The 27,122-nt window shown below is 38.8% G+C and overlaps 1 protein-coding gene across 1 annotated transcript in view; it reads right to left on the reverse strand.

Moving 5' to 3' along the window:
* mdfi (MyoD family inhibitor) overlaps nt 1-13,427 on the reverse strand; it is a 77,134-nt gene extending 63,707 nt beyond the window's left edge. Inside the window, exons 1-2 of the mRNA XM_007247753.4 lie at nt 12,921-13,427; nt 10,531-10,680 (exon numbers count right to left, since the gene is read on the reverse strand). Of these exons, the coding sequence (XP_007247815.1) occupies nt 10,531-10,642 (112 nt within the window). The 5' untranslated portion in view covers nt 10,643-10,680; nt 12,921-13,427. The remainder of the gene's footprint in view (nt 1-10,530; nt 10,681-12,920) is intronic.
* Between the last annotated feature and the right edge of the window lie 13,695 nt (nt 13,428-27,122).

Raw genomic sequence — 27,122 nt, forward strand, 5'->3', positions numbered from 1 at the left:
AAACGTAAGTGATCTGTATCTGTGTGTAGTGTAAACAAATCTGTCCCTGAAACACCTCACATGTGCACACTGATACCTGTATAAACGCCACCATTTTCACCACCAACAAAAGACGTCATATTTGAGAGACGACTCGTAGCTTTATAAAGGGAAATAGATGCGTTAGCAGCTCAAATGTGGAGCATCTTTTGCTGGAGTGCAAAACAGCAAACAGCTGGTCGATGATCTTTGGCATTCACTTTCAACTCGTGCCTACGACCAAATCACAGCCGTGATGTTATTCGCGATAACACACTCCCTCTCGTGTTTTATTGCTTAAGTAACACAAAATGTAGCAACTGCTAGTGTTATGATATGGGGAGCCATCACGTATATGACACTCAGTCACCCCTAGTAGTCATACAAGGGACAGTAACAGCTCAGAGATACGTGTTTCCAAATGCCATTTTTCAGTAGGACAATTCTTGCCCACACACAGCATTTCTCAGGATTCTCAGGAATGTCTCCACCAGATCGCCACACTTTCTTGGCCTTCAGTGGATGCCTTACATAACGATTTATCTCCACTGCAGAGGAGAAAAAAGTGAATTAAATTCCTCAACTGAAGAAGAAGCCCAGGAGCAACAGATACCAATAGTCACATAATTGCAAAATAACCAATTCCAGTCATTCCAACATTCCGAAGCCAATGGCAAAATCGAATGCGTGGACACCCTGTATGTAGTACACACGCGTCAGAGTATCCATATGGAGGCAAGTACATGTACCGCACGTTTACATACGTGAACCACACACTCCTTCACCCCCAGTGCTGTGTGATGCAGCGTGACAAATCAGGCACTCTGACCCGCTGCCAGGAAGACAAGCCGAAAGATCAAGGGGTCAGTCCCAAGTGGGCCATTCTCTTCTGTGGAATTCGGAGCCCCTTAAAAGCTCCCACTCACTTCTCTGGAATACCTGTGACAAAGCCCTGTCTGTTACTGGACCACCACCCACAGCAGACCGACTAACTACACTCAATGTGCAGCAGCCTACTGGGCAACCTATCCCATATAGGGATAGAAAAGAAAGTTTTGATACAGTATTTAATGATTTTTAAATAATATTGAACAATATATTAATGAAATATACATTCATTATAAGTGCAGTAATTTGATTTTCATATTAATTAAAAGGACAGGTGAAAATATGCGTGGGGTGTTTATGTAGTGCTAAAAGGCTTTTCATTTCTTTTATCGGGTTTGGGGAATTTCCATTTATGGTTGTTTTAAACTTGTGTTTTTAGGTTAGCATTTGTGTGCTATCAAGCTACACAGGTACAGTAGCTAGTGCAGCCAGATACAGTACATTAACATAATTATCAGCGTATATTTCCTATAAAATGCTATGGTATCCTTAGTTATCCTGTTATTAAGATTATTAGCCTGTAAGCCAGTAAATATCACAGTACTATGGTGAATATTGAATGGATTTAGCTGCTCTTTAGTATTAGCCTTTATATGGAAAGAGTGAGAGAATGGAGGGGCAGCGAGAGGCGCAGGATGTCTATCCAGTGCTAAAAGGCTGTATATTTCTTTTATCAGGTTTAAAGAGTTTTTGTTTATGGTTGTTTTAAACTTGTGTCTTTAGGCTAGCATTGATACGCTATCAAGCTATGCAGTTACATTAGCTAATGCAGCAAAATACAGTAAACTAACATAATTCTAAGTCTGTATTTCCTATAAAATGCTATCCATTTGTTATCCTGTTATTAAGATTATTAGCCTGTTAACCAGTAAATATCATGTAGTGAATTATACATTTTCCTTTAATACATTTCTTAACATAAGAAAAACAAGAGTCGACAGGAGAAAAGAGGTGTGGGATGTCTATCCAGAGAAAAAAGACTGTTTACTGCGTTTCTTTTATAAATATGGAAGCCCATTCTCGCCACCTAAAAAAAAATAATAATACAGCAAATTTTTTTATTACATTACATTACATTACATTACATTTCATTTGGCAGACGCTTTTGTCCAAAGCGACTTACAATAATGAAGTACAAAAGTAATAGGAATTTAGATAACCCATTTTTAGATAGGGCTTAAAGGAGGTCGAAGGGAAATAAAGGGATAGAGAAGTGAAGGAGGGGAAGAAGGAAATGGGGTTAGAAGTAGTTAGTGTGTTAGAGGTGTTAGGAGAGTAAGTGCTCTTTGAAGAGCTCTGTCTTCAGGAGTTTCTTAAAGATAGCGAGAGATTCTCCTGATCTGGTAGTGGAAGGTAGTTTGTTCCACCATTGGGGAACTCTGTATGAGAACAGTCTGGATTGCTTTGTGTGAGTGTTTGGCAAAGCGAGGCGACGTTCATTGGAGGAGCGCAGCGGCCGGGAGGTAGCGTAAGCCTTCAGGAGTGAGTGCAGGTAGGAAGGAGCCTGTTCTGTCATCACCTTGTAGGCGATTGTAAGAGTTTTGAATTTGATGCAAGCATCAACTGGTAGCCAGTGGAGCTCAATGAACAGCGGGGTGACATGTGCCCGTTTTGGTTGGTTGAAGACCAGACGTGCTGCTGCATTCTGGATCATTTGGAGTGGTTTTACTACGCAGGCCGGGAGGCCAGTTAGCAGGGCATTGCAGTAGTAGAGGCGTGAGATGACGACTGCTTGTACCAGGAGTTGGGTGGCCTGTTGCGTCAGAAACTGTCTAATTTTCCTGATGTTATAAAGCGCGAAGCGGCAGGATCGAGCAACCGAGGCCGCATGGTGCGTGAAGGAGAGCTGGTCATCAACCATAACACCCAGGTTCCTAGCAACCTTTGTCGGTGAGAGAGAGAGAGTCGATGCTTATAGAGAGGTTGTGTTGAAAAGATGGTTTTGCTGGTATGACCAGAAGTTCAGTCTTTGAGAGATTTAATTGAAGGTGATGCTCCTTCATCCATGAGGATATGTCAGAGAGACACAACGATATCCGTGCAGAGATTGAGTTATCTTCAGGTGAGAATGACAGGTATAGCTGGGTGTCATCAGCAAAGCAACGGTAGGGAAAACCATGTGAGTGGATAACCTGACCAAGAGAGGTGGTGTATATTGAGAAGAGAAGGGGACCCAGTACCGAACCCTGGGGAACCCCAGTGGATAGGGAGTGGGCTGAGGACAGCTGTCCTTGCCACGACACCTTGAACGAGCGCCCAGTGAGGTATGATCTAAACCATGACAGCACATTGTCTGAGATCCCCATGTTTGAAAGTATAGTTAGGAGGAAGTCGTGGTTGACCGTTTCGAAGGCGGCCGAGAGGTCCAGCAGAATGAGCACTGAGGACTGGCCTGCAGCTCTAGCAGTTTTCAACGCTTCAGTCACAGACAACAGAGCCGTCTCGGTAGAGTGTCCTTTTTTGAATCCAGATTGGTTCTGGTCCAGGAGGTCATTCTGGGAGAGGAAGCCAGAGACCTGATTTAAAACTGCTCTCTCGAGTGTTTTAGAGAGAAAGGGTAGTAGTGAGACCGGTCTGTAGTTATCAACCTGGGCGGGGTTGAGAGAATTATTAAGTATTAAGTTATTATTAAGTAAACCGCTATCTCAAAATTTTGACATACTAAGTCATTATTTTGAGACAGTAAGTCATTATATTGAGATACTATCTCGTTATTTTGAGATACTATCTCAATATTTTGAGATACTAAGTCATTATTTTGAGATACTATCTCAATATTTTGAGATACTATCTCAATATTTTGAGATACTAAGTCATTATTTTGAGATACTATCTCAATATTTTGAGATACTATCTCATTATTTTGAGATACTATCTCATTATTTTGAGTTACTAAGTCGTTATTTTGAGATAGCAAGTGTGTTTGCTTTTGGGGAAAAAAGTTTTTACCTCCAGTGAAGCTACCATACTGTGGTGTGTAGCGAACCACTAGGGGGAGCTAAGTAGGTGAAGAGAGAAGAGTAGAGAGGGGAGAGTAAGACAGCAGTGACTGTGGGGAGTGAACCATAGACATCATATACATATATAAGATATCTATGGAGTGAACTGCTGTGTTCTGCTGTAGCAATAAAAAGTTGACTAATTTTGTTCCACAAAAACTGTAATGGATTATTTTTTATTTTTTTAGGTGACAGGAATGGGCTTCCATATATAAAGTATGTACAAGTTGGTATACAATTTTTGGTTTTCAATTAAGCATAGTTATGCTATAGATCTATACAATTAGCTAGTGCAGCAAAATACAGTAAAATAACGCTTACTAACTACGAGTCTGTATTTCCCACAAAAGATAAAGTTAGCTATCTCTTGTCCTTTTATTAGGACTATTAGCATGTTAGCCTGTAAATGTCACAGTACTGTGGTAAATATTAAATGGAGTCCAAGCTACCTTTCAGTACAGGCTGTTTATATTTTTTTGTCAAAATTAAGAATTCCAACCAAAAACACAAAGTAGAGTCTCTCTCATCTGTAACCACTGGGTTACACATGCTCATTCTCAGTGGGTAGGATAGCAATTAATCCTCCTATCACCACCTGTACTAACCAACGCAGGTGTCTGTTTGCTTTTATAACTTCAAGGGACCATAATGTCCTCTTTTTCCGAGAAAGTTTCCTCTTTTTGGAATCTATTTCTAGGAGATCTATTTTTATACTTTTATACACGTGTCCTTAAGTACCACCTTCTCACCACCTCAACTGCTCTACATCAACAACCACTGGTGTAACTTCGTTCCACAGATTCGCACGATTAGTGCTCTCCTCCTAGCGTGTTCGTTCAATGATGCAATGATGTAGCAGTGGCTAACACAACAGATAGTGGGTGGCTAATGTCAGCAGCTATTTGTGTGTGACTGGCATGTGCCAAGCCTTTACCCACCCAGAGCTTGCAGCATCATGGGGAACATTGAAGAAGACCTAGCTAGTGGTTGGAATGGCCAAAAACATAAAAACATTTAGATTTTTACTCGTAAGCATAAAAGAAAGTATCATGAAGAAATTGGTAAAGGTTTGCTAGTGTTTGTTGATCATCTCAACATATTCATAAACATCTAACTATAGCTAATTAATTATATACAATATATGGATGAAGTATTGGGATGCAAAATGATTAATTCCTTATTTATTCTGAGAACAAAGGGTACTTAAAATAAGCTTATCCTGCTATAAGTATCTCAACTTTTCAGGAGAAAAAAAAAAACCTTGGCAGCAACTTAACATCACCTAAGCAACCATTTACCTGAGAAATTACCTAGCAACACATTAGCAATGACCTTGCAAACCCTTTTTTGGATAATTGCTGTAAGGATTAGATTGCATTTAGTGTCAATTGTTAACGAGGTCAAGATATTGGATATTATACCACAGTTAGTTCTGACCCTACAATGTGATTGGCTGAGAGGTGTTCTTGTTCTATGAGTGCCATCATCAGCCGGTATTGCACTGTAACCGAAGCTCTCCATGTACTACTTCGTCCCATACAGGTAATTTAGCAACAATGCAGCGCTTACAAGCCAAAGAGTGCAGCTACAAACAGAGCAGCAATGGAACAATTTTAACTAAAAGAGTGTTTATAACGAAACAGACAATATTTTCTTGTCTTCTTTAACTCAAAATCTTTCAGTAAACAACAATAATGCAACTGTGGTATAATCGCAATAATACACTCGAGGTTCGTGATATAACATGTAATATTGGCACTGCTGTGCTGCACTACAGTACTCAGCCTAAAGCAGTGCCAGTATTGCGCATTACAGCACTTCCTCTAGTGTATTATTGCTTAAGTAACCACCACAGCTCCTTTTCAAACATAACTTTAAAGAACACTGTTCCACCGTTCCATAGCTCCATAGTTCTAAAGGCTTCATACCTCAAGAATTAGTGCAAATTTAAATACATTAGCTGAAAGCATCATTCATTAGAAGGGGTGTCCACAAAGATTTGGAGAAACCATACACAGACTTATCAAACGCTTTTACTTTTGTCTTGAAGTACCATGAAGCTACATTTCAATCACCCTAAAACCACAATCAGAACACATTAAAATGCACCAAATGCATCATAATTTTTATCTGCTTCCAATTACATTGATTAGAATTCTAATCCATCCAGTTCCACCCTGGATCGAATCAGAAACGACACTGGGTGGGAAGTAAGGGCATGACAGGTATTAGCGTGATTAAGATCACATGCATTGTGAAGCCTGTGTATTTTCTCATCAGTTTCTGGATTAAATCCCTCATCCCTGATCTGAGATCTGTCCTCTCAAGCGTGTGAACCGTGAACCAGAACCCTGTGCAGAACCATAAACAGAGGCCCGACCGCAGGAAAGCAGCAGATGAGAAGCAGGCCACCCGACGGACCGCCTGCATCTACAACCAGGTCGGATCAAAGCAGCCGGGATATTTAGAAAAAAATAGACTGGAGCCAAATATGGAGAGTTGAGGATTTTGCTCAAATCAGAAAAGCGATTACGGAACAGCGCTCTCGCGAAGGCCCGAGCTTACAAGTTAAATTGTGCTCGCACGGAATCGTAAAGCAGCGCTCGCATCAGCGACAGTACAGCAGGAAAACACAACCAGATGTCAGTGAAGTTGGCCCATCAACACCAGCAGTAGTTCAAACTCTGACGAAAGCTGAAAAATGTTCGCCGTTTATCAGCGAAGCTTACTGTCGGCATTAGCGAAGTCTACTGCTGCACTGTTCTGTTCAACTGAGTAGCACATGCTGAAGAATAAAAGTGTGATAAAAGATTTATGGATTAATCTACAGTTACAGTAGATACAGTAGGTACAGTTTTCTACTCAAATTTACTTAAACCTTTAACCCTTTAATCAATAGCTAGCAATGTTTTTGACACTAGGAGAATAAGAACCAGTGCACGCCTCCTCTGATATATGTGAAGTCAAACCCAGCCTCTTTTCCATTTGCCACCAATCAACAGCAGCAACACCAGATCCCCAAAACTAATAGTAATATAGCTAATACAACAGACACCTCTATTAATGCCTGTTAGCATTATACTGGCAGTGATTAGACAGAGAGACAGTGCCATCTACTCTACTATGCCCACCCAGAGAGAGCATGGTCTAACTGTGCTCTCTCTGACTCTGGCTGCTGATGGCAAAGCAGCAGGATCCAGTATTCCATCAACACAGGATTCAATCTTAGTTCATTTACTGTGTAAAAAACTACTGTTCTTATTGGTTTGGACTTGTATACCAATTACAGGTTGGCTATTGTGTTAACGCAGGCAATTGTCACCCATTAAACAATAGATGAAGAAGAAGAAGAAGAAGAAAAAGAAGAAGAAGGAAAAGAAGCAGTGTTTTGTTGAAATCTGACTCCCCTTGGTGTGCAGGACTATCACACAGCAGTATGAGTACAATAGATTATACTGGTGATTCTTCTGTATCAACTGTAACTGTAGATTAACTCTTATTTATGAACAGATATAAAAGGAATCTCCTTTTACCTTAAAGCACGTAAAGAAAAGCCAGATTCTGGCAAGGAGACAGAATTCGGCACAACACCTAAACTGGCAACTCTCCATATTGACAACAAACACCAACATCTGACACACGTCCTTCTACAAACCAATCGATTGCCCAGTCAAGTAGGTGATGGCGATAACAGGACCTAGCAAAGTTCGCTAACTATAGTGTGAAACTAGGCCTGGACAATAATTCGATATCGGTATTTATCGCGATAAGAAATGTTTCAATAACGGTGATATCATTTTTGTGGTATATCGATATGTATTATTTACAGAATCTGTCACGGACAGGCGTTTTACTGGCGTCAGCTCGCCGCACAGCTGAACACAATCAGCCTCCGTAGCTGGACTATCTCTGTGCGTGATGATGTAATCACATAGGCACGTAGCCAGATAGGCTAGGCTAGGCTAGGCTAGATTTGGCTAGGCTAGGCTAGGCTCGGGTCCGCTACGCATCTAAAATGCCTCGCGCTGGAGCCAAACGGAGCCGGGACGAGCGGATCCAAGGCTAAGGTAGGCTCGGTTCGCATCTGAAATGCTCCGCGCTGGAGTGGAACGGAGCGGAACCAAGCCGAGCCGAGCCGAGCCTAGCCTAGCCTCGGGTCCGCTCGGTCCGCCCACGGGTCCGCTCGGTCAGCGGTCAGTCGCGGGTCCTCTTGGCTCCCAGCACGGGACATTTTTGATGCAAAATGAATGCCCCTGCCGCTTCCACAAGTGATCAATTGAAGGAGGGAGGTCTAATTCAGTGGTGAGGATTTGGTTCAACTCTCGAAGGTCTGCTAAACTTCAGTTTGCTGCAAATTGTGCCGGAGAGTGGAGCCGACCAGCAGCGGTAACGTTAAAACATCTAATCTGTTCCACCACCTCAATCAGTTCCACTACATACAATATTTTCCTTATACTGGCTGAATCACTTTTATAGCGTATGTTGTAAGTTATTTAAGTTATTTAAAGTTTATGAATCCTTTAGGTTTGTTTATTTGACGGGGATATCATGTTCCTTTTATGTTTATAAAGAGTTGTATTTTGGCTGAAGCACTTTTGTAGCTTATATTGTAACTAAGTTATTTATAGTTGATAAAGCCTATAGGTTTGTTTATTTGACGGGAAAATCTTGTTGCTTTTATGTATATAAAGGCTTCTTTTATTCTTTATCCTAGTTGAAACACTTTTGTTTTGATCTGTTAAATTTGTTTACAAAAGAATAAGAAGCTCTGCTTCTATCCTAATTTAAAGTTATTTTTATTGGTAATAGTTATATAGGCTTATGTTTGACAGGGATGTCATGTTTTTATTTTGCTATATGCAAATAAAATTGAGCATTGATTTATCTTGACTATTTTTTATTTCTTAAGTATTATAATGTTTTTGTGAAAGGAGGTTTCAAAGACTTAAATTAAATTTTCAGACAGTAGTAGGTACATATTTCCATTGCAGGGATTCTTCGCAGTTTTCTGTGGCCTTCTAAGTATTTATATCGATATCGAAATTATATCGTATCGACCGAAATTAAGGAATATATCGTGATATGAATTTTGGCCATATCGTCCAGCACTATGTGAAACTAAAACTATCCGGACTAAAATGTACCGTATACAACGTAACAAACGCACGAACATTGGTTCTGACTCTGGTCCAGACTTTCAGGAAGGAAAAAAACCCTAAAATGTGTTCATCTTCTCTTTTCCGCTAACTGTAAAATATGCAGTGCTGAACAACATGGCCTGGTGATTCAGACTCTACTGTGGAAGTGTTACACCTTGTGCTCCACCCTGTGAATCGTCCTAGTTACCATTGTTTCACATCAAGGGGAATTCCTATTAAAATCCGTTCATAAACATATTTTATTCACATTTCGCTGGATTTTGGTGTCGGCCCGCTTAAAAAAAAAAGACAATACCAGTCTCAATAACAGGCTCAACAAATGTTTATATGGACACCCCTACTAATAATGGATGGACTGCACAGATGCACACTAAAAACACAGCTTTTCTAATTCCAGTAGAGTTGACCAATAGAATAAGATTCTCTGGAGCAGATCAACTAGGTGCCCATTCCATGCCACAATACAGTTGCTATGCACATACTCTATGTGCCCTAATGTTTGTGGACAGCTTTTTTATTAAGTTACACCATGCTGACAGAGAAGTATTGCCAATAAAATAGAACTTCCTGAAGTAGACAAACAAAGATGAACATACTAAAGGCATGGGATAAAAGCTAGAGGGGTATAAGGCCTTCCAGAATAGAGTGGTGGAGCCGTACAAGAACTAGGTTCTTTAGAATGATGGTGCTCCATCCAATACCTTTGGATAAGATGAGTTGGGGGTGAGTTGGGGTGGTGATCATCCTGATATCCTCTCAATAGCCCTATCCGGACAAGATAAGTTTTTCAGGGGGACGTCTGTGAAAAATATTTCACACTTCTACTCAGTGATAAAACTCTTGCATCCAGACTGCAACTGAAAAAACAGGAGGACCAGTGAGTTTTTTGGCTTTATTGGTCACATGACAGACATCGCGTTCAGTAGCTCCTCCATTTCCATTCGCTGTTGTGTTTATGTGAATCTCTGTGGAAATGAATGCTCAAAGTGTAATTATGATGCATGGCAGCTATTTTTTAGCAATCTAATTAAACATAAGGTGATGAAACCGAACGGGAGTTCAACAAAAAACAGTAGGTAATTCTGCCTGTAATTTTCTCAGAGAATGTCTGAGAAAAAACGTATATAAGGTCGTTGCGGATGGGAATAAAATCACAGTGGACTCCCATAAAAGAGAAAATTACCTCAGTACCTCCTGAGAAACTAATCCCAACCAGATAGTTCTTGACACAGAATGCAATCAATCAAATTCTCACAGCAAGGCTTCAAAATCTAGTAAAAGCCTTCTATCCAGGACAGTAGAAACTCCAGACTCCAGAAATACTCCAATAAAGGCAAAACTAATTGGCTAAGTCTAGTAAGCAGAACCGTATCTGATCCATTACACAACATAAACCAAACCAACCCATGGCAGAGTTGATGCAATATGCCCAGCTGTATAGCAGAAAGTCTAGGTGACGTGGGTACCTGAGCTGGGGGCAGCAGAGGGCTCCTCTGGCAATGTCTCAGGGGCAGGACAGGCCCCATCTGGAGGTTCAGGCAAGCTGGCACTGGGGCTGTGCTCCTCCTCCTCCCACATCTGCTCTGGAGCTGCAAGCCAGGTGACCAGAAACTACCCTGCAGAACACACACACAGAAAAATTACACACACAGACAAATTACACACATACAGTGAAGAACATGGTTCAGCAACCACCAGGAGAATGCAAACCACCCATTATAACCCCTAACACGTTTTCTAGATGGTGTTTGGACCGTGTTTGGATTCAGTCTTTTCATGCCAGGTTAGTCCAAAACACTTAAAGGAATAGGCTACAATGGGAATTAGCAAACTAGGTGTACTGGTATTCAGCCTTTATTTTATTTGGTTTAAGCCAAAAGTTCAATAGATCCCTATAAAAAAAACTGCTTTAGCAAATGCAAATATGTTGGCAACACTGGCATGAAAAAACAAACAAAATATTGTTAATACATTTTTATCAAACAATTCCAGCAGTAGTGTAAACCTCTAATAGATTCATTCATTCAAATAATAACTAATAAAACAGCAAAGCCAAGAATACAGATTATCATAAGCAAACATACAAAAAAATAGATGTTGGATATCGAGTATTATGTGTTGTGATTGGCTCTGATTTTCCATAATTGTTCAATAAATGAGTAAGTCAGTAAGTAAGTAGGTAAAGTATTAAAATCCTTTCATTTTCTGGAAAATCAACAGTGCGCCTTACAATCCGATGCGCCTTATGTATGAATTTTACCAGTCAGGTTGTAAGAAGTAGAAAAGCCACTGCGCTGAAGTACAGCTTTATACAGTAGCTTCAGTTTAGTTCTCCGGCAGTATTAGCATTAGCCGCTAACCGTGCTACGTGCTAGCCCCTTGGCTGTCCAGAGGTGAGTATTATCAGCCTGTAACCCAGGCTAGCACTGCTGAAGCAGCATTAGCATTAGCGTTAATGCTAATGCTTCAGCAGTGCTAGCCTTTATTGAAAATCTAAGCTTACTGTTAATAAAAGGAAGTGCTTAACTCACCCAAATAAACAGTTTTCAGTAGAGAAATTTGTGTAGATTCTCATCCATTGCCTGTTTGACTTGTCTGACTCATCTGAAATGTTTTTTTTTAAGAATCATAGTTTTGTTTACTTTAATGAGACCTGTTAAATTAGAGGGAAAACATGTCAACAAGATATTTCTTACTAGTGTTCTGTTTTATATGCCCTATAATCCAGTGCACTTTATGTATAAAAACAAACCAGATATTAGACGTTTATTGATTGTGCGCCTTATAATCAGGTGCGCTTTATATTGAAAAAAAAAACAGTAAGTAATAATATCAGATAATATTGAATATAGAGTGTTTGCCCAGAATGTAGTTGTGTGCCCTTAGGTAAATAAAAAATGAAGAAGCAAATACACAATAATATTGAATAAACAAGTTAAAAAAAGATTAAATAAATAAAACGAATACTGGATATCTTATGAGTAACGTAATTAAATTGGCTCAGATTTTCCATAGCTGTGCAATCAATAAGTAAATAAGAACACTTGTAATAGAGTGTATCTAATATAATGTAACAGAATTGGCCCAAAGTTCTAAAAGTTGTGCATTCCTTAAATATCCCCTAAATACACTAAAAACAAGAAAAAACAATAATATTAAATATCGCAAGCTGTGCAATAAACAAAATATTAAATATTGTATTTTGGAATTGCCCATATTTCCCAAAAAAAGTGCAGCCACTAAATAAATAAAGAACAACGAAATCCAGTAATATTGAAAATGATTAAGCAAGCTTAAATATAGAATCTCATGTATCGGAATTCGCTCAGATTTGCGACAGTTGTGCAATAAATAAATAAATAAGAACACATATCAAATGTCATGTACAAGTATTGGCTTATAAAAGGATGCCAGAGTTGTGCAATGAATAAATAAATAATTAAATAAATAACATATCAAATGTCATGTAGAAGAATTGGCCTCACAACAGAATTTCAGAGTTGTGCAATAAATAAATAAATAAATAGACAAGAAAGCTATAAATGCAATCAAATAAATGATCATGGCAGTTGATATAGCAGAGTATATAACTGCTGTGAAATAAAGTTAAGTTAAGTGAACTTGCAGTAAGGCATGTTAAACTTCACACTGAGCTCGAGCTCCACACTCTCGTGCACCAACAGTGATTTTTAGCCCACGTCTCCTCGAGCCCTGACGAGTCCGAGCACGCTCGCGCTGAACGCTTTACTGACTGCACAGCGGAGTTTACCGCGAGCCAACGAGCAGAAAAACACGCGAGCGCGAGCTCAACAACACCCAGCCAAACAAAACTTAACTCCCGCGAGCGCCCGCTCACCTTCTACACGCAGCACGCGCTCCTCGGCTAACGCATATCCTTCGCTCCCCTCCTGCACGAGGAGAAACTTCTAACGGTTCCGCTCCTCTTTCTCTTCCTCACCTCCTCCTCTTCATCAGAAGCTCAGAGCACCACTTTCACAGCTCTGTCCAAACATGCTGTCCGAGCACTTACTGCACCCGCTCGCGCGCAGCTCTCCTGCTTTTGTCCAAAAGTGTCCAGCTCCACAAAGCTGACAGCAAAACTGCGCTCGAGCCCAGTCAGTCAGAGTTCCTCCTCCTCCTCCTCTCAGAGAAGAAAAACAAAACAACACGAAGAAGAACAACAACCAACGCACGAGCAAGTTAATTAAAAGCTGTAGCCAAAAGTTCTGGTGAAGAAAGTTGTGTAAAAGTTCCTAAAGTTCTGCAGAAGTTCTGCTCGCGCTCTGAAGGCGAACTCCGAGAGTCTGCAGCAGCTCCTCAGCTCTGAACTTGTCCTCCACAGGAAATCACTCTCTGGCTGATTACTGTGCTCTATGCTACCTCCAGGCAAGAAAAGCCACAGCTCAGCCTTTACTCCCCCTCTCACAGCTATAATAATCCCCAGCCCAGCTAACAAATCACTTACTGCTGTGTAAACACACACACACACCAAAATAATAACCACCACAATAATTAGCCACATTCTGATACTAATAATCAGAGTAATAATAGAAAAAAAAAACACTGTTTGAAAAACTATTTCTAGAAAGTTGGTAGATAGATGTCAATTAAACTAAGAAGATAAAAACATATGGGACTATTTAGTAAACAAACATATATATATATATATATATATATATATATATATATATATATATATATATATATATATATATATATTAGATTCTTCAAAGTAGAAACCTCTTGCTTAGGTAGAGTCACCTGGAATGTGAGCTTTCAGTTAACAGCTGTGCTAAACTTGTCAAGAGTTAAATACTTGAATTTCATGCCCTCTTAACGTGTTTGAGAGCATCAGTTGTGCAAAAAAAAAGAAACAAACATCAGTCAGTCTAAAGAATTTCAAGGACTTTCAAGAAAAGATGTTCAAGCTCACTCACAAAGACCATCAAAAACATTATGATGAAACTGGCACTCATCAGGACCAACCCAGGAAAGAAACACCAAGAGTTATCTATGTTGAGTTACCAGCCTCAGAGTATTTTGGTTTGTTTAAAACTTTTTTTTTTTTTTTTACGTTTTACTACATGATTTTTACTAACTTTTACTAATTTTTAATTTCCACCACTTCTTTTCAAACCGCTACTGAAGCATCCTGGCTACATTACATCAGCTGAGACAGACAGACACCAGTGCTGACCAACATTCCATTAGGAGTGATGTGGAGAGAGAGACTCTCGTATTGTGCTCTCTCAGACTCGGGCTGCTGATGCCATGCAGCATGACCCGTCCCAGATCCATCTTTTGTTATTAAACAAAGACAGTCATTTTATGCTGGCCAATTCTGTCAACATCTGTCCAAATAAGTAAAAAAAATGTGACCAGCAACAAGTGGCAGTAAACAGACGGAAGGCAGTGGCTGCATCCGACAAACTAGTCTACTGCCAATGTACGCTAAGGTATACTATATACTGTAAATTAAATATTAACCTACTAAATTATTCTGTACTAACAAGAAAACAGGATGCAAAAAAAAGCTGCTATGCTAATATGCACTACAAGCACTCCTGCTGCTGCTGCACCTACAACTGTGTTATTATGCACCGTCCCCCCCCTCCCCCCCCCAGTATGGTTTCAGATGTAAGTAGCTTCTCCTGGTCTGTTTCATGTTGCATTGTGAGGTAATAGTGTCCATTATAAGTACCACCAAAAAAAAGCTTAGATTCTGATACTGATATTATTATTATTATTATTATTAACAGGCTGGCAGGTATGCCTGTCTTGGCCTAAGTATTGCTGGTAGGATCTGGATCCATTGCGACCCTGACTAGGACAAAGTGGATAGAATATGATATATTTATTTTACATATTATTAATAATGCATGTATATCTTTCTTCAGTAAAATAGTCCATTTTGTATGTCCAAAAGTCATTAACTAAAGTCGCCTACCTGTTAAAAAGCCTCTTCATTAAGAAACACTTTATCCCAATAACACATGATGTCAGCAAATTACGATGTCATTTCCTGAGAGAAAACATAGCTGAACACTATACAGTATTCTTTCTCAGAGTTCTTAGAGTTGCTATGCTGTTTCCAAATATTTATGCAGTATTACTACGTTAAAACGTTTAGTCTGGGTACGGAGTGGACTGATAAATGGTCAGCAGTGTTGAGTGCTGACTCAAGTTGAAAACAAAACACAAATCATAAATAAAGACAAACAAGAAGCAAAAGTACTGTATGATGTAACAGAGTAACCACCTTAGCCCTTATACGCTAACATAGGATCGGACAAAGCAGCTCTAAAATGAGAGGATAGATTACTTATACCCAAGAGTAGAAACACCTGGGACTGATGGAGCAGCAAAGTAGTATCTTAATAATAGTGTGGATTTAGATTGAGTTTGAGGATGTAACTGCTGAGTTTCAGGGTGCCTCTGTGTCTATGTTACCTTCTGGCTCTCTTCCTTTAGTTAGGCTGTTATATTCAGATCTGCCAGAGTCATTAGCTACACTGACAATATTATAGACTATCTGCTCACTCCACTACCGATTACATCGAAGTTTATATCGAACTCTAAATTAAAATTTTATAAATGCTTCCATTGCTGGTGTGGTTATTCACCTCAATATATTAGACCTGTGTAGATGAATAATGACTTAACATTTATTTATAAAGTAGTCTGACCAGAGAAGGATTATATATTAGTATATATTAATATATATTATATCCCTTATATATTAGCCTTGATAGTACAAAGTACATGCGAGTCTTCCCAGCTGGCATTTCAACGTTGAATCAACGTTTTTTTGAAAAGTTAATCAACATTGATCTAGTAACGTTGTTTCCACATCATACGTTCAAACATTTAATAAACCATAGCTCACTAAAATGAGAAAATCCTATGGTTAAAATTTCAACGTTAGCACAACCATTGAACATTAAGTGTTGATTCAACGTTGTTTCAACATTGAAACAACAGACATTACTTTAGTCATCTTTCAACCACATTTCAACATTGAAGGTCGGGTGTGTGCCAGCAGGGTGCACTTCCAGCACTTCTAGCTCCGAGAATTTCTCTTTGCTCACCAGAGGTTGTATAAAGTTTAAGATCTGTAAAGCTGCTTTGAGACATCAATTGGAAAAAGCACCAACTAAATTGAATTTAAAAGGAAAACCACCGCTTCACAAATGTGTTAAACAATAGAAAAACAAAGCAAAATCTAACATTATTATAAAGAGAATTTAGTGACTCATTGCCTTGCAAGTATAAGGTGTTAATAATGGGTATTTTTATAACCATATCAAGATAGACGTGTCAACCACTTATAAATGTATTACATTACCAAAACAAACATTTTAATCAACCTTTCACTTAAATGGGGGTTAAAAAAAGCAGTAATGTTTTAATTGTGGAAATTAAATTCTAGCTCTATATTCCATCTTCAACAACTTGGAAAGTAGATTTGCAAGCAGTTGAGAGAAAGTATTTTTTGCTAGAGGTTATGGGATCAATAATGTGGCATATTTTAATAAAACCCAGAAAATTAGAAGAAAATAAGAGTCATGAGGAAAAGGTATATAAAAAGGAGAGCTTTATTAAAAGACATCACATTCTAAAATTGCTGTTTTACCAAGCATCACAATGGGATAATCAAACTGGACAGTACTAATGAAAGAGAGAAAAAGGAGGGGGGGAAAGGGGAGAGAAAAAAAAAAAAACACCCACATACTTCACAACTTAAGAATTAGCCAAATGGTTAACTACACCATCCAAGCAAAAAGCTAAAATATGCTAAGACAGGTTTCATGCACACAAAAAAACATGCTTTAAGACCTTTAAGACTACAATAAATATAATTTAAGACCCAAAAATGAAGTAGAAATTTTCTTGGAACAAAATTTATTGCAGTTTAAATCAAAATGTAACATTTTCTATTTATAAATGCATCAATTTGGTTACATTGTGATGCAGAACAAAGCAAACATAACACATGTAAGTTGAATCACATTAAAACACTGAATTGCATGTAGAAACCATAAAGAACAATAAAAGAACACATAAAAGAACAGTGAAAGCATGTTGTTTATAATGAGCTCTTTTGTAGCTTCCTGCACATACGGAGAAAGGAAAAAAAAAGACAAAATGATCAATTAAATTGTAGTGATGTTTATAATACTAATAGTTTAATCATTACTTGATTTGCCCATATCTTTAAAAGTGGTGCCTGATAAAAAACAAACCCACAAAAAAAAAATAATAATAATAATAATTGTACCCCAGGTTCTCTCCCCGGTACCACAAGCTAGCTCACCAATAAAGTTCTTTCCCACCATCTGAAAATGTACCATCTGAAAATATAAATTTACAGCAAATTTACAGACACCCTAAAAACAATTTAAGATGTTAATTAATCAAATCTTAGTTCAAGATTCCCTGGCCAATAAGCAAAAAAATACATTGGTATTAACCAGCCTAAACAGAGTAGAGACCTACAAACTGAGAAATGTATAGGTGCCTGAAACTACGGTGGCCGAGAAAGCCCAACGCAGTGCAAATTGAAAAGCGCTGCAAAAGCACAAAACACATCCATCAAAATTACAACACAGGCGCAGCAAATAGAAAAACGAGCTGCAAATACAACCACAACACAACGGAAGTGAGTCACAACACAATGGAATTTTCCCGGGGGACCTTAAAAGATGCTGTACCAGCTAAGCTGCGTCTTCAGTAACGTCTTCACTCTTCACTATGTTTACAAAGGACAATAAGTGGCAAACAAGGCGTTTTGTGAAGCAGAACCTTTAATAATATGCACACAACCGTGGTAATCACAGGTAATAAACATACTTTTATAACTTACTTTTCAGAAGCTTGTTTTTCAGAAGCTTATTGTCCTTTGTACACAGCTGGTACAGCATCTTTTAAGGTCCCCCGGGAAAATTCCGCTGTGTTGTGACTCACTTCCGTTGTGTTGTGGTTGTATTTGCAGTGCGTTTTTCTATTTGCAGCACGTTTTTCTATTTGCTGCGCCTGTGTTGTAATTTTGATGGATGTGTTTTGTGCTTTTGCAGCGCTTTTCAATTTGCACTGCATTGGGCTTTCTCGGCCACCGTATGAAACTCCAGGTGCAACAAACAATCTCTGATATAACAAAGAGGGTAACAAAGCAAATCCCTAAAACAGAGTTAAAACTAAATAAAACAAATTTACAGAACATGCAGGTAAAATAAATACCCCAACAGAATAGTTCTAACATAAGATTTAAAACCAAACTAACACACAGCACATAGTGTAACAACAGTCCCCTCTTTCAGGGCGCCATCTTGAATGCTGCATTTAAACTGTTGGCTCCTCCCTCAACACTCCACCTAGGCCTCTCATTGGTCAGGTAGAGTCAGCTGCACTTTCTGCAGGGGGAGAGCCATTGACAGTATATATTAACTGGACCAAGCCATCCCGCTGATTTCAACGCAGCCAGGTGAGGCCAATCGCGTCACTTCCTGATCGGCTTCTCGTGGGGCGTTAACCGGGAAAGTGAGAGACTGCGCAGGCGCCAGCATGACGCGAATCTTCCGGGTGCCGTGCAAACAACCGTACTGTTTATAGGAGCTGCACAGAACTATTTACTCCACAGTGAGAAAAGCTCCATTCCGTCCCAGAATGGGGCTTTTATTGAATAAACAGCAGATAAAAACTAGAATTACTGATATCCAATATTAGTCCACGGATTTACTGAAGAATATTCATAGTTTTTCTATATAACAAGCATTTAGAAACTCAGTAATACGAATAATAAATATGTAATATAAATTACAGGTATATCTATACATTATAATTCTCATAGTCTATCTTACTTCTATTTATTACTATCTTACTATACAATGTATTATAACTGATAGTAGTAGTATTATATTTGCATAATAAGAGGTTACTTTGACCCTGCTCTAATTCAAACAGCTCTGTACTTTTAAATCAAGAGGAGCAACTTCTCCAAACATTACAGCACGGTATTTTGGGTCGCTGTCTTTTTACGTCATCGTTAGCATAGTTGTATAAAAATTTTATTTTCTAAAGATATGAACAGATTATTAATCTTATGGATCAAATGGCAGAAAATCCATTCTTTGTAAAAAAGAACACGGGCCGTGTCATAATCGAAAACGGCTTGGAAATACATTTATTATTGGTTTAAAGACACCCCGAAATGAATGGAAGTGAATGGATAGCTTTGCTCAAATGGTCCTCTCATCCCTCAGCAGCACACTTCCGGTGGCACGTTTTGGAAGGGAAAAGCTGGGGGCCTGGGGAGAGCAAGGGACAGAGACGCAAACACACAAAAATGAAGACTACTTCACACAGCAGGTAAATATGGAAAAATCTGATCTTTTTACGTCATGTGACAATGTTAGCAGCAAGAAACGAGCAAGTTAAACGAGCACTGGATGTTAATCTACACAGATTTCTCTCCTGAAAGCTGTTTATTTGGGTGAGTAAAGCACTTCCGTTTATTTATAGTAAGCTTAGATTTCCAATATTTTCAACAGCTTGTTTTGCAGCAGAGCTTAGCGCTAGTAAATGCCGCCCGACAGAGCCAAACCAACTGAGTAACGGTAAGCCAGGGCGATATTAGGTAGTGGTTCGTCCCACATAGCTTTTTTTAACACTGTAACTACATCTAAACTGCTCGCCTCTGAATGGCAAAAAAGCTAGCGCTTAGCCTCAAGTCTCGGTACTGGAGAACTAAACTAAATCTCCTGTATAATGCAGTACTTCATGCAACTAATGATTATTTTGGTAGTCGACTAATCTGAAGATTATTTTTTCGATTAATTGATTAGTCAACGATTATTTCTGCCATGTCCCCCATCTCTAAAAACGATAAAAACAGCTGAACATGAGATTTAAAAGGCATTTAAATCTAGTTGTTGTTTAAATGTGGAAAGTACAGATTATTTAGTGATTAAATATGTAATCTGTTGTGTTTGGGCACTTTTGGAGACACAGCCTGAGATGAGGGTATCCTGTGTGAGTGAGCCATTTACCCATCTCCCATTGCGCTTCTGTCCCCAGCACTTTGTGTAATGCGATACCGTTACAAATTAACGATTATAAATAATCGACATTTCCAATTATATCGACTAATTGTTGCAGCCCTAGTGGTTTTACTGCTCCTTAATACCTGACTGGTAAAATTCATACGTAAGGCGCATCGGATTATAAGGTACACTGACGATTTTTGGGAAAATTAAAGGATTTTAACCTATTATGTTCATTTGTCAAGTACAGCAATGGTGTTCCGAGGGTAATTTGACCCGGTGCAGGTTTAGTTATCCAAAAGATGTCCAAAACTCAAAAAATCCTTACAAGCAGTGTAAATATTTTAATTGCTAATTATTCTATCAACATTTAGTGCAATAGTGTTCCTCAACTCTAACAGGTAGTGCTTCAATTAGGATAATTCACTCGTTTTTCATACAAAACATTTTTTAAAAACTGTATTACTTTTAAAAGACCAACATATAAAACAATAGTTTTGCATAACATTAACACATAACATTGGAATTTTGTTTTCATTTTTTTATATAATATTTTTATATTATATGTTGATTACTCTAATTAAGGCAAGCAGAAGAAGTTTCATAATGAAAAAATACTTTTAACTATTTTTCCGAGATTTTCAAACTTTAGGACTAATCAAATTGACCCGGAACATAACAGGAGGGTTTAGTGTGCCCTACAGTGTGAAGACTACTGTAACTGAATCTAAAATGTTTAAATCCAATTTTCTTATTCGAATCTGATAGATATCCAATTTGCCGCAATGTATCTCAGTTTAAACAGCCAGATCGGAATTTTAACTTTTAAATCCAATGGAAGGGAATTAAAGACATCAAGTACAAGGTAAAGTGATGGTGAGTAGATGGAAAAATAGACAGCAACAGGGATTTAAAAACTTCAATGGTAATAGAGCACTGAAATATTTGGACTGATGTGTCCCTTCCAATAATATTAGAAGGCTTGTTTTGCAGCCACAAGGTGCTCCCAGAGAACTGGCTTGTCCATGGCTGAATAAGTGTTCTTTTTTTTTTACAAACTGGAGTGAATTCTCTGTGATAGGCCCAGCTATCAGCCTTAACTCATTAATAGCTCTTGAGGATCTGATAAATATAATAATATAAATAATAAAATGAAATTAAAATTAAATTTTAATCCAGGAAATGTCATGTATAGCAATGGTCTATTGCATTATTGGGATGGATTATCAGTGTGGTGGTCATAATGTTATGGCTGATTGGCGTAGTGTTGCACCTCAACAGAATCATGATCATACAGTATCAAAAGTTTGTACAAACCTTCTTATTCAATGTTTTTTTATATATTTTTTTCTACATAGTAATTTAATACTACATTGTGATTTTAGGTAATTTAATCATGTAGTAAACTTTAAAGAGTAAACTCTTTTCTGGGGTGCTGTTAACTTCCAGTTTCTGAGGCTGGTAACTCTGTTAAAACTTTTGGAGAGCCAGTTTCATCATAACGTTTTTGATGGTCTTTGCGACTGCACTTAAGGATACTTTTTAGGCTTTTACTAATTTTTGGATTGACTGACCTCATTTCTTCTTTTTCCTTACTTTGTTGAGGTCTCACTTCTGGGTGGTGTAATTCTTAAAACAAGTCAAACAAGCGCTGGATGTTAATCTACACAGATTTCTCTCCTGAAAACTGTTTATTTGGGAGTAAAGCACTTCCGTTTATTTTTACAGTAAGCTTAGATTTGCAGATTTTCACTAAGGCTAGCCGTGGTTAGCGGCTAATGCTGCCCAACAGCGCTACACTAGGAACCCTGAGTGTTCTAGTAAACCAGAGCGATATTAGCTAGCGGTTCGTCCCACATAGCTTGTTTTAACACAGTAAAGGTGCAGACTCCAGGCTGATAGTACTTATCTCTGAATGGTGAAAGAGATAGCACTTAGCGTGATTGGCGGCTAATGCTTATACTGCTCCAGCACTGCAAGCCAGGGTTAGCAGCAGACTACAGGCTGATAATACTCCCCTATGAATGGCAAAAGAGTTAGTGCTTAGCACAGTAAGCGGCTAATGCTAATACTGATACAGTCTCAATCTGTTTTGGTGCTGGAGAAACTTTACTGAAACTCAAAAGGTGGCTTTACGGCTCCTTACAACCTGACTGGTAAAATTCAAACATAAGATGCCCCAGATTATTAGGCGCACTGACGATTTTTGGAAAAATTAAAAGGTTAAATATGCCTCATAGTGCAAAAAATATGGTAGTTTAAATAATCTAAAACATAAAACATATCCTGCTTTGTTTATCACGTTTTTGTTTACTAAATAATTCCATATGTTTTTCTCCATAGTTTGCATATCTTTAGTATTAATCTACAAAGCATTTTTTTTTAAATAATGAATAAACAATGACTTTAAGGTGTGTCCATAATTTGAAATGATACTGTATGTGAAACAGATATAAAATGAAAGGAATGAGAGGTGTTTTATGATTCATAAATCAGATAGAGAGCTACTGTGTGATCCCTGCTCGGTTCTGGGTGGTATGGCCGATTTTACACATTCCAATTTATATTCCTGTTGTCAGCTTCAGTCCTGAATTCCTCTGTTTATATTATCGCGGTTGTATTTTTCTTCTGAGGTCTGGAGGAAGCGCATGTGGTTTGCACATTTATTTCAACACTATACTGTATATTACAGACTATGGTATATACCCCATACATTAAGCACTGCAGCCAGAGTGTGTAAATCTGTGGTGTTTACACTGACGCACTGCGCTCGGCGTACTGTGTTATGATACATGGATATGAATGATAAGTAGGGTTTTATTTTACAGGAAAATACTGTGAACCTGTGTATTCTTCAGACCTATGTGCTATTGGTGGAGCCTCCGTGACCGAATGTACAACCACATCAAAGCTAAAGTTATAAACTGAACAAACGCTCTGAATTTTCCGAAGAACAGCGGAACTGCTGAGGTAAACCTAGAGATGTCAAAAATGAAAAATCTCAGAACACCTACCACATTGAAATTGCTCGGATTAAAAAATATGATCTACAGTATTTTGACAGGCAGGCAGTTAGACAGTAGCACCACCCTGTAGACATATTAAAGACATTTAGACACATTTAGAAAATGCACATGACAAAATGTACATCAGTTTTTAAACAGGGAACATATTATACCTATTTTAGACTATCTACCTAAGTTAGAATATGTCTATGGGCTTTACAAAACATTTCAGCTGTTAACAATAATTAAAGCTGTTGCTGGGCACATCCCAGGTTTACGCTGAGCGTTTACCACTTGCTAGTGTTAGTTTGTGCCACATGGCACAACACAAGCAAAACAAGCTAGTTTAAGCTTAGCTGCGATTGAAGCACAAAACTCTCTAATTGAAAGTACTTAGATCTCCCTCATCTGCTGGCTCACAGTAGGTATAGATCCCTCCCTCAGACAGAGTCTGCTGGCAAATTCTGCTGTCTACAGTTTGAGTTTCCCAACCAAAATGATCAATTTGGCTTTAACCAGATCTTTGACTGATCTAGAGGATGGGGCTCTGGTGGGAGTTGACGGGTGAAGGGTGGTGTCCTGGTGGTTCTGTGCAGGTTTCCTGAGTTATTGTGACGTTTGGACACTCACAGAGTATTTTGGTTTGTTTAACACTGTTAAGTTACTACATGATTCCTTATTAGTGTTCCTTAATTGTCTGGATGATATTAGTATTCGTTTACAAGGTAGGAAAAAAAAAGAAAACAGAAGGTAGAAGGTATGTACAACCTTTAGACTGGTAATGTACATTTTTTAATTCTGGCTCCTGGCATCATTTATTTGTTAAATGGGCATGTCCTTTAAATTTTCACTCATCATCAGTGTATAGTCTTGCCCACCAGGATAACTTTCCTCTGGGTATTCAGTATTCCATATCTTATATTGTCATATCCTTGACCTGTTCCCTGTTGTTTCCCTTCTGTGTGCCTGTGTTGCTCTCTGTGTTTGTTTACCTTTCCTCCTCCATTCCTGTCATTCCCCACGTGGTCCTGTGTGTTCGTACCGCGTCTCTACCTTTGTGTTTTCACCTGTGCTAATTTGTAGCTCCGCCCCCTTTGTTACCTGTCTCCAGGTGTTTTCTGTTTCGTCCATTTGTATTTATAGTCCTGTGTTTCCTGTTTACTTTGTTGCTTCTTATACGTTTATCAGGTTTCGTGGTTCCTTTATCATTTTGTCCATGTACTCAGTGTTTCCTTGTTTCTTCAATTTTTGTTTTATATTCATTTCAATAAATACTCGCATTTGCGCTCTTCACGTTTTTCACTGCTGCACTTCCTGACATATACAAACGATACATGAGGAATATTTACTAAACTTACTAAAGTAAACTTAACACCATTGAATCTTGGAGTGCAACTAATGCAACTGTTAGAAGCAAAATTCTTTGAGTTGTTGTGCTGCTTCTTTTACTTTTTTTCGTTTCTCTTTTTTAATTTTCCCCCATTTTTCTCCCCAATTCATGTGGCTAATTGACCGACACATTTAGCTGCTACTCAGCTGTATATCTGCCATCACTAGTAATACCGCAAGACACGGAGGGTGAAGACTAGCACATGGTGAAGCCTCCTCCGATACATGCGAAGTCAACCACCGCCTTATTTCGGATTGCTGCTGATATAGCATTGCTGAGTAGCATCACAGTGCGCTCAGAGAAAAGCGCAGCGACTCGGGTACTCGATACATCAGCTCACAGATGCCTTGTGCTGAGTGACATCATCCTTTGGAGTGATGTATGAAGAGAGCGCCATCTACGCCAATTATGCTCTCTTTGCACTTTGGTAGCTGATGGCAAGCTGCATGACCGGGATTCAAACCAGCGATCTCTCGATCATGGATAGTGGCAGTGCTTTAACAGCTGGAACACTCAGTGCCAACACTTTTTACTTTACTTATGTGTTTGTTCTTATTGTGTTGTACCTTAAAGTTCTACCAAACCTTGAACTTCTACCAAACATCTCATTAGTCTCACAGTCGGTCAGCTGACAGTGCAGGTACTGGACATGCTGTTGTTGCTGTGGTTCCAGTAAGACTGCAGCTTGGCCTCCCAGTTTAAGGCTTTTTCAGAGACAGTGGTATTCTGTGCTATTCTCCCCCACAGGCACAGTTTTAATGAAATAATGTGACCCAGACCGGGAGTAATAGTGCTTGGACAACCATCAGCATTGTTATGCATGCGGGCTGTGTGAGCATGTGGTGCGTGGTAAAGAAAAGGCTGTATGTCTCAGCCTATAGAGTCCGGCAGATCAGGAGGAGGAGGAACGTACGTAACTTTATGTCCACATGTTCATTACTGGACTGGACACTGTGTAATCAGCTACGCTACAGCGAGCATCACAAGCCTTCTGCCAGAGGAATTAAATCAATCGGGCCTTTTATTTTGGGGGAACTTTGTGATGGTGAGATCTAGAAACGTGCAAGTAAACGAGTAAATGAGCAGAGCAGTTTTTATATAGACATAAAAACAGTAATCAATACAATTTTGTCCGATGTCGGATCACATTTTGGGCCATTTTTTGCACTCTATATGCAAGCAGTCAACCGCATACCATGCAGCTTGATTTTAGGATTGTCAGTATGTCTTCGCTATCATAACCACGGGAAAAGTACCCCTTGCGTTTTCGCCGCAACATAAAATAAACCAATCAGCGTGTCCGTTGCCATTCCCTTTAAGAGGTGTCAGGCACAGAATATGCTGCAGGAACTGTGTGATAATATTCAAGCTGTATGGTATGGATTATCACAGGACGCCATTAGGAACCTCTACAACTCCATGCTGAGACGTCAGGTGTGTTGCGTTACACAATACTTCTGTATGTATAGCCCCAATAAATATGACCAAAGGTTTCTGATATCAGTCTAAATTTTCATAATGTATTGTTCTGGTAACTTTTATCTTCCTGCTGAATAACCTTACAACCTGACACAGGGAGGGAGGCGTGAAAGACAAAAAAAGTTTGTGTAAATATATATATATATATATATATATATATAGAGGGAGAGAGAGACAGAGAAAAATAGAGAGAAAGAGAGAGAGAGGGAATGAGAGAGAAAGAAAGGAAGAAAAAAAACAAAGTGAGAGAACGAAAGAGTGAGAGAACGAAAGAGAAAGACTGAATAAGAGAGAGAATGAGAGAGAAAGAAAGGGAGGAATAAAGAGAGGGAGAAAGAAAGTGAGCAAGTAAAAGACAGTGAGAGAATGAAAGAGAGAAAGAGTGAATAAAAAAGCGAGAGAAAGAAAGAAACAAAGAATGAAAGGGAGAGAAAGTGAGCAAGTGAAAAACAAAGAGACAGAGAGAGAACAAAAGAGAGAAAGAATGAATAAGAGAGAGAGAGAGAAAGAAAGAAAGAAAGAAAGAGGAAGGGAGTAAATGAAAGAAAGAGATATAGGGAGGAATATATATATAGAGAGAGAGCGAAAGTGAGAGTGGATTAGAGAGAGATAGAGAGACAGGGAGGGGGGAGTAAAAGACAGAAAGAAAGAGAGAAATCGGGAGAGAAATATATATATATATAGAAAGAGAGAGAGAGAGAGAGAAGGAGCAAGTGAAAGACAGAAAGAGACAAAGAGAGAGAACGAAAGAGAAAGAGAGAGAAATTTGGTGATAAATATATAGAGATAAAAATAAAGAGAGAGAGAGAATGACAGTGAGAACTAGTGAATGAGAAAGAGAGAGAGAGAGAGAGAGAGAAAGAGAGAGGGAGGTGGATGAAAATGTGGTTCCAATCACTCACAAAGATGCTTTTGTTCTGCTGTGCTTCTGACTGAGCCAGTGGTCCAGCCCAGGCTTAGTCTGTCAGAGAGCGCTTAATTAGACTCATTAGGGAGGAGTGCAAGTCGTCTTGTGCAACAGTGAAAGAGAGAGAAGGAGAGAGAGATAGAGAGAAAAAGAGAGGGGGGAAAGTGAGGACTGAGTGGAGAGGATTTGAGTGGTCGTAGTGATGATGTAACAGGGTGGGCTCTGGAAAAATGCTCAC

Source organism: Astyanax mexicanus, chromosome 24 (assembly GCF_023375975.1).
Source record: "Astyanax mexicanus isolate ESR-SI-001 chromosome 24, AstMex3_surface, whole genome shotgun sequence".
NCBI lineage: Eukaryota > Metazoa > Chordata > Actinopteri > Characiformes > Acestrorhamphidae > Astyanax > Astyanax mexicanus.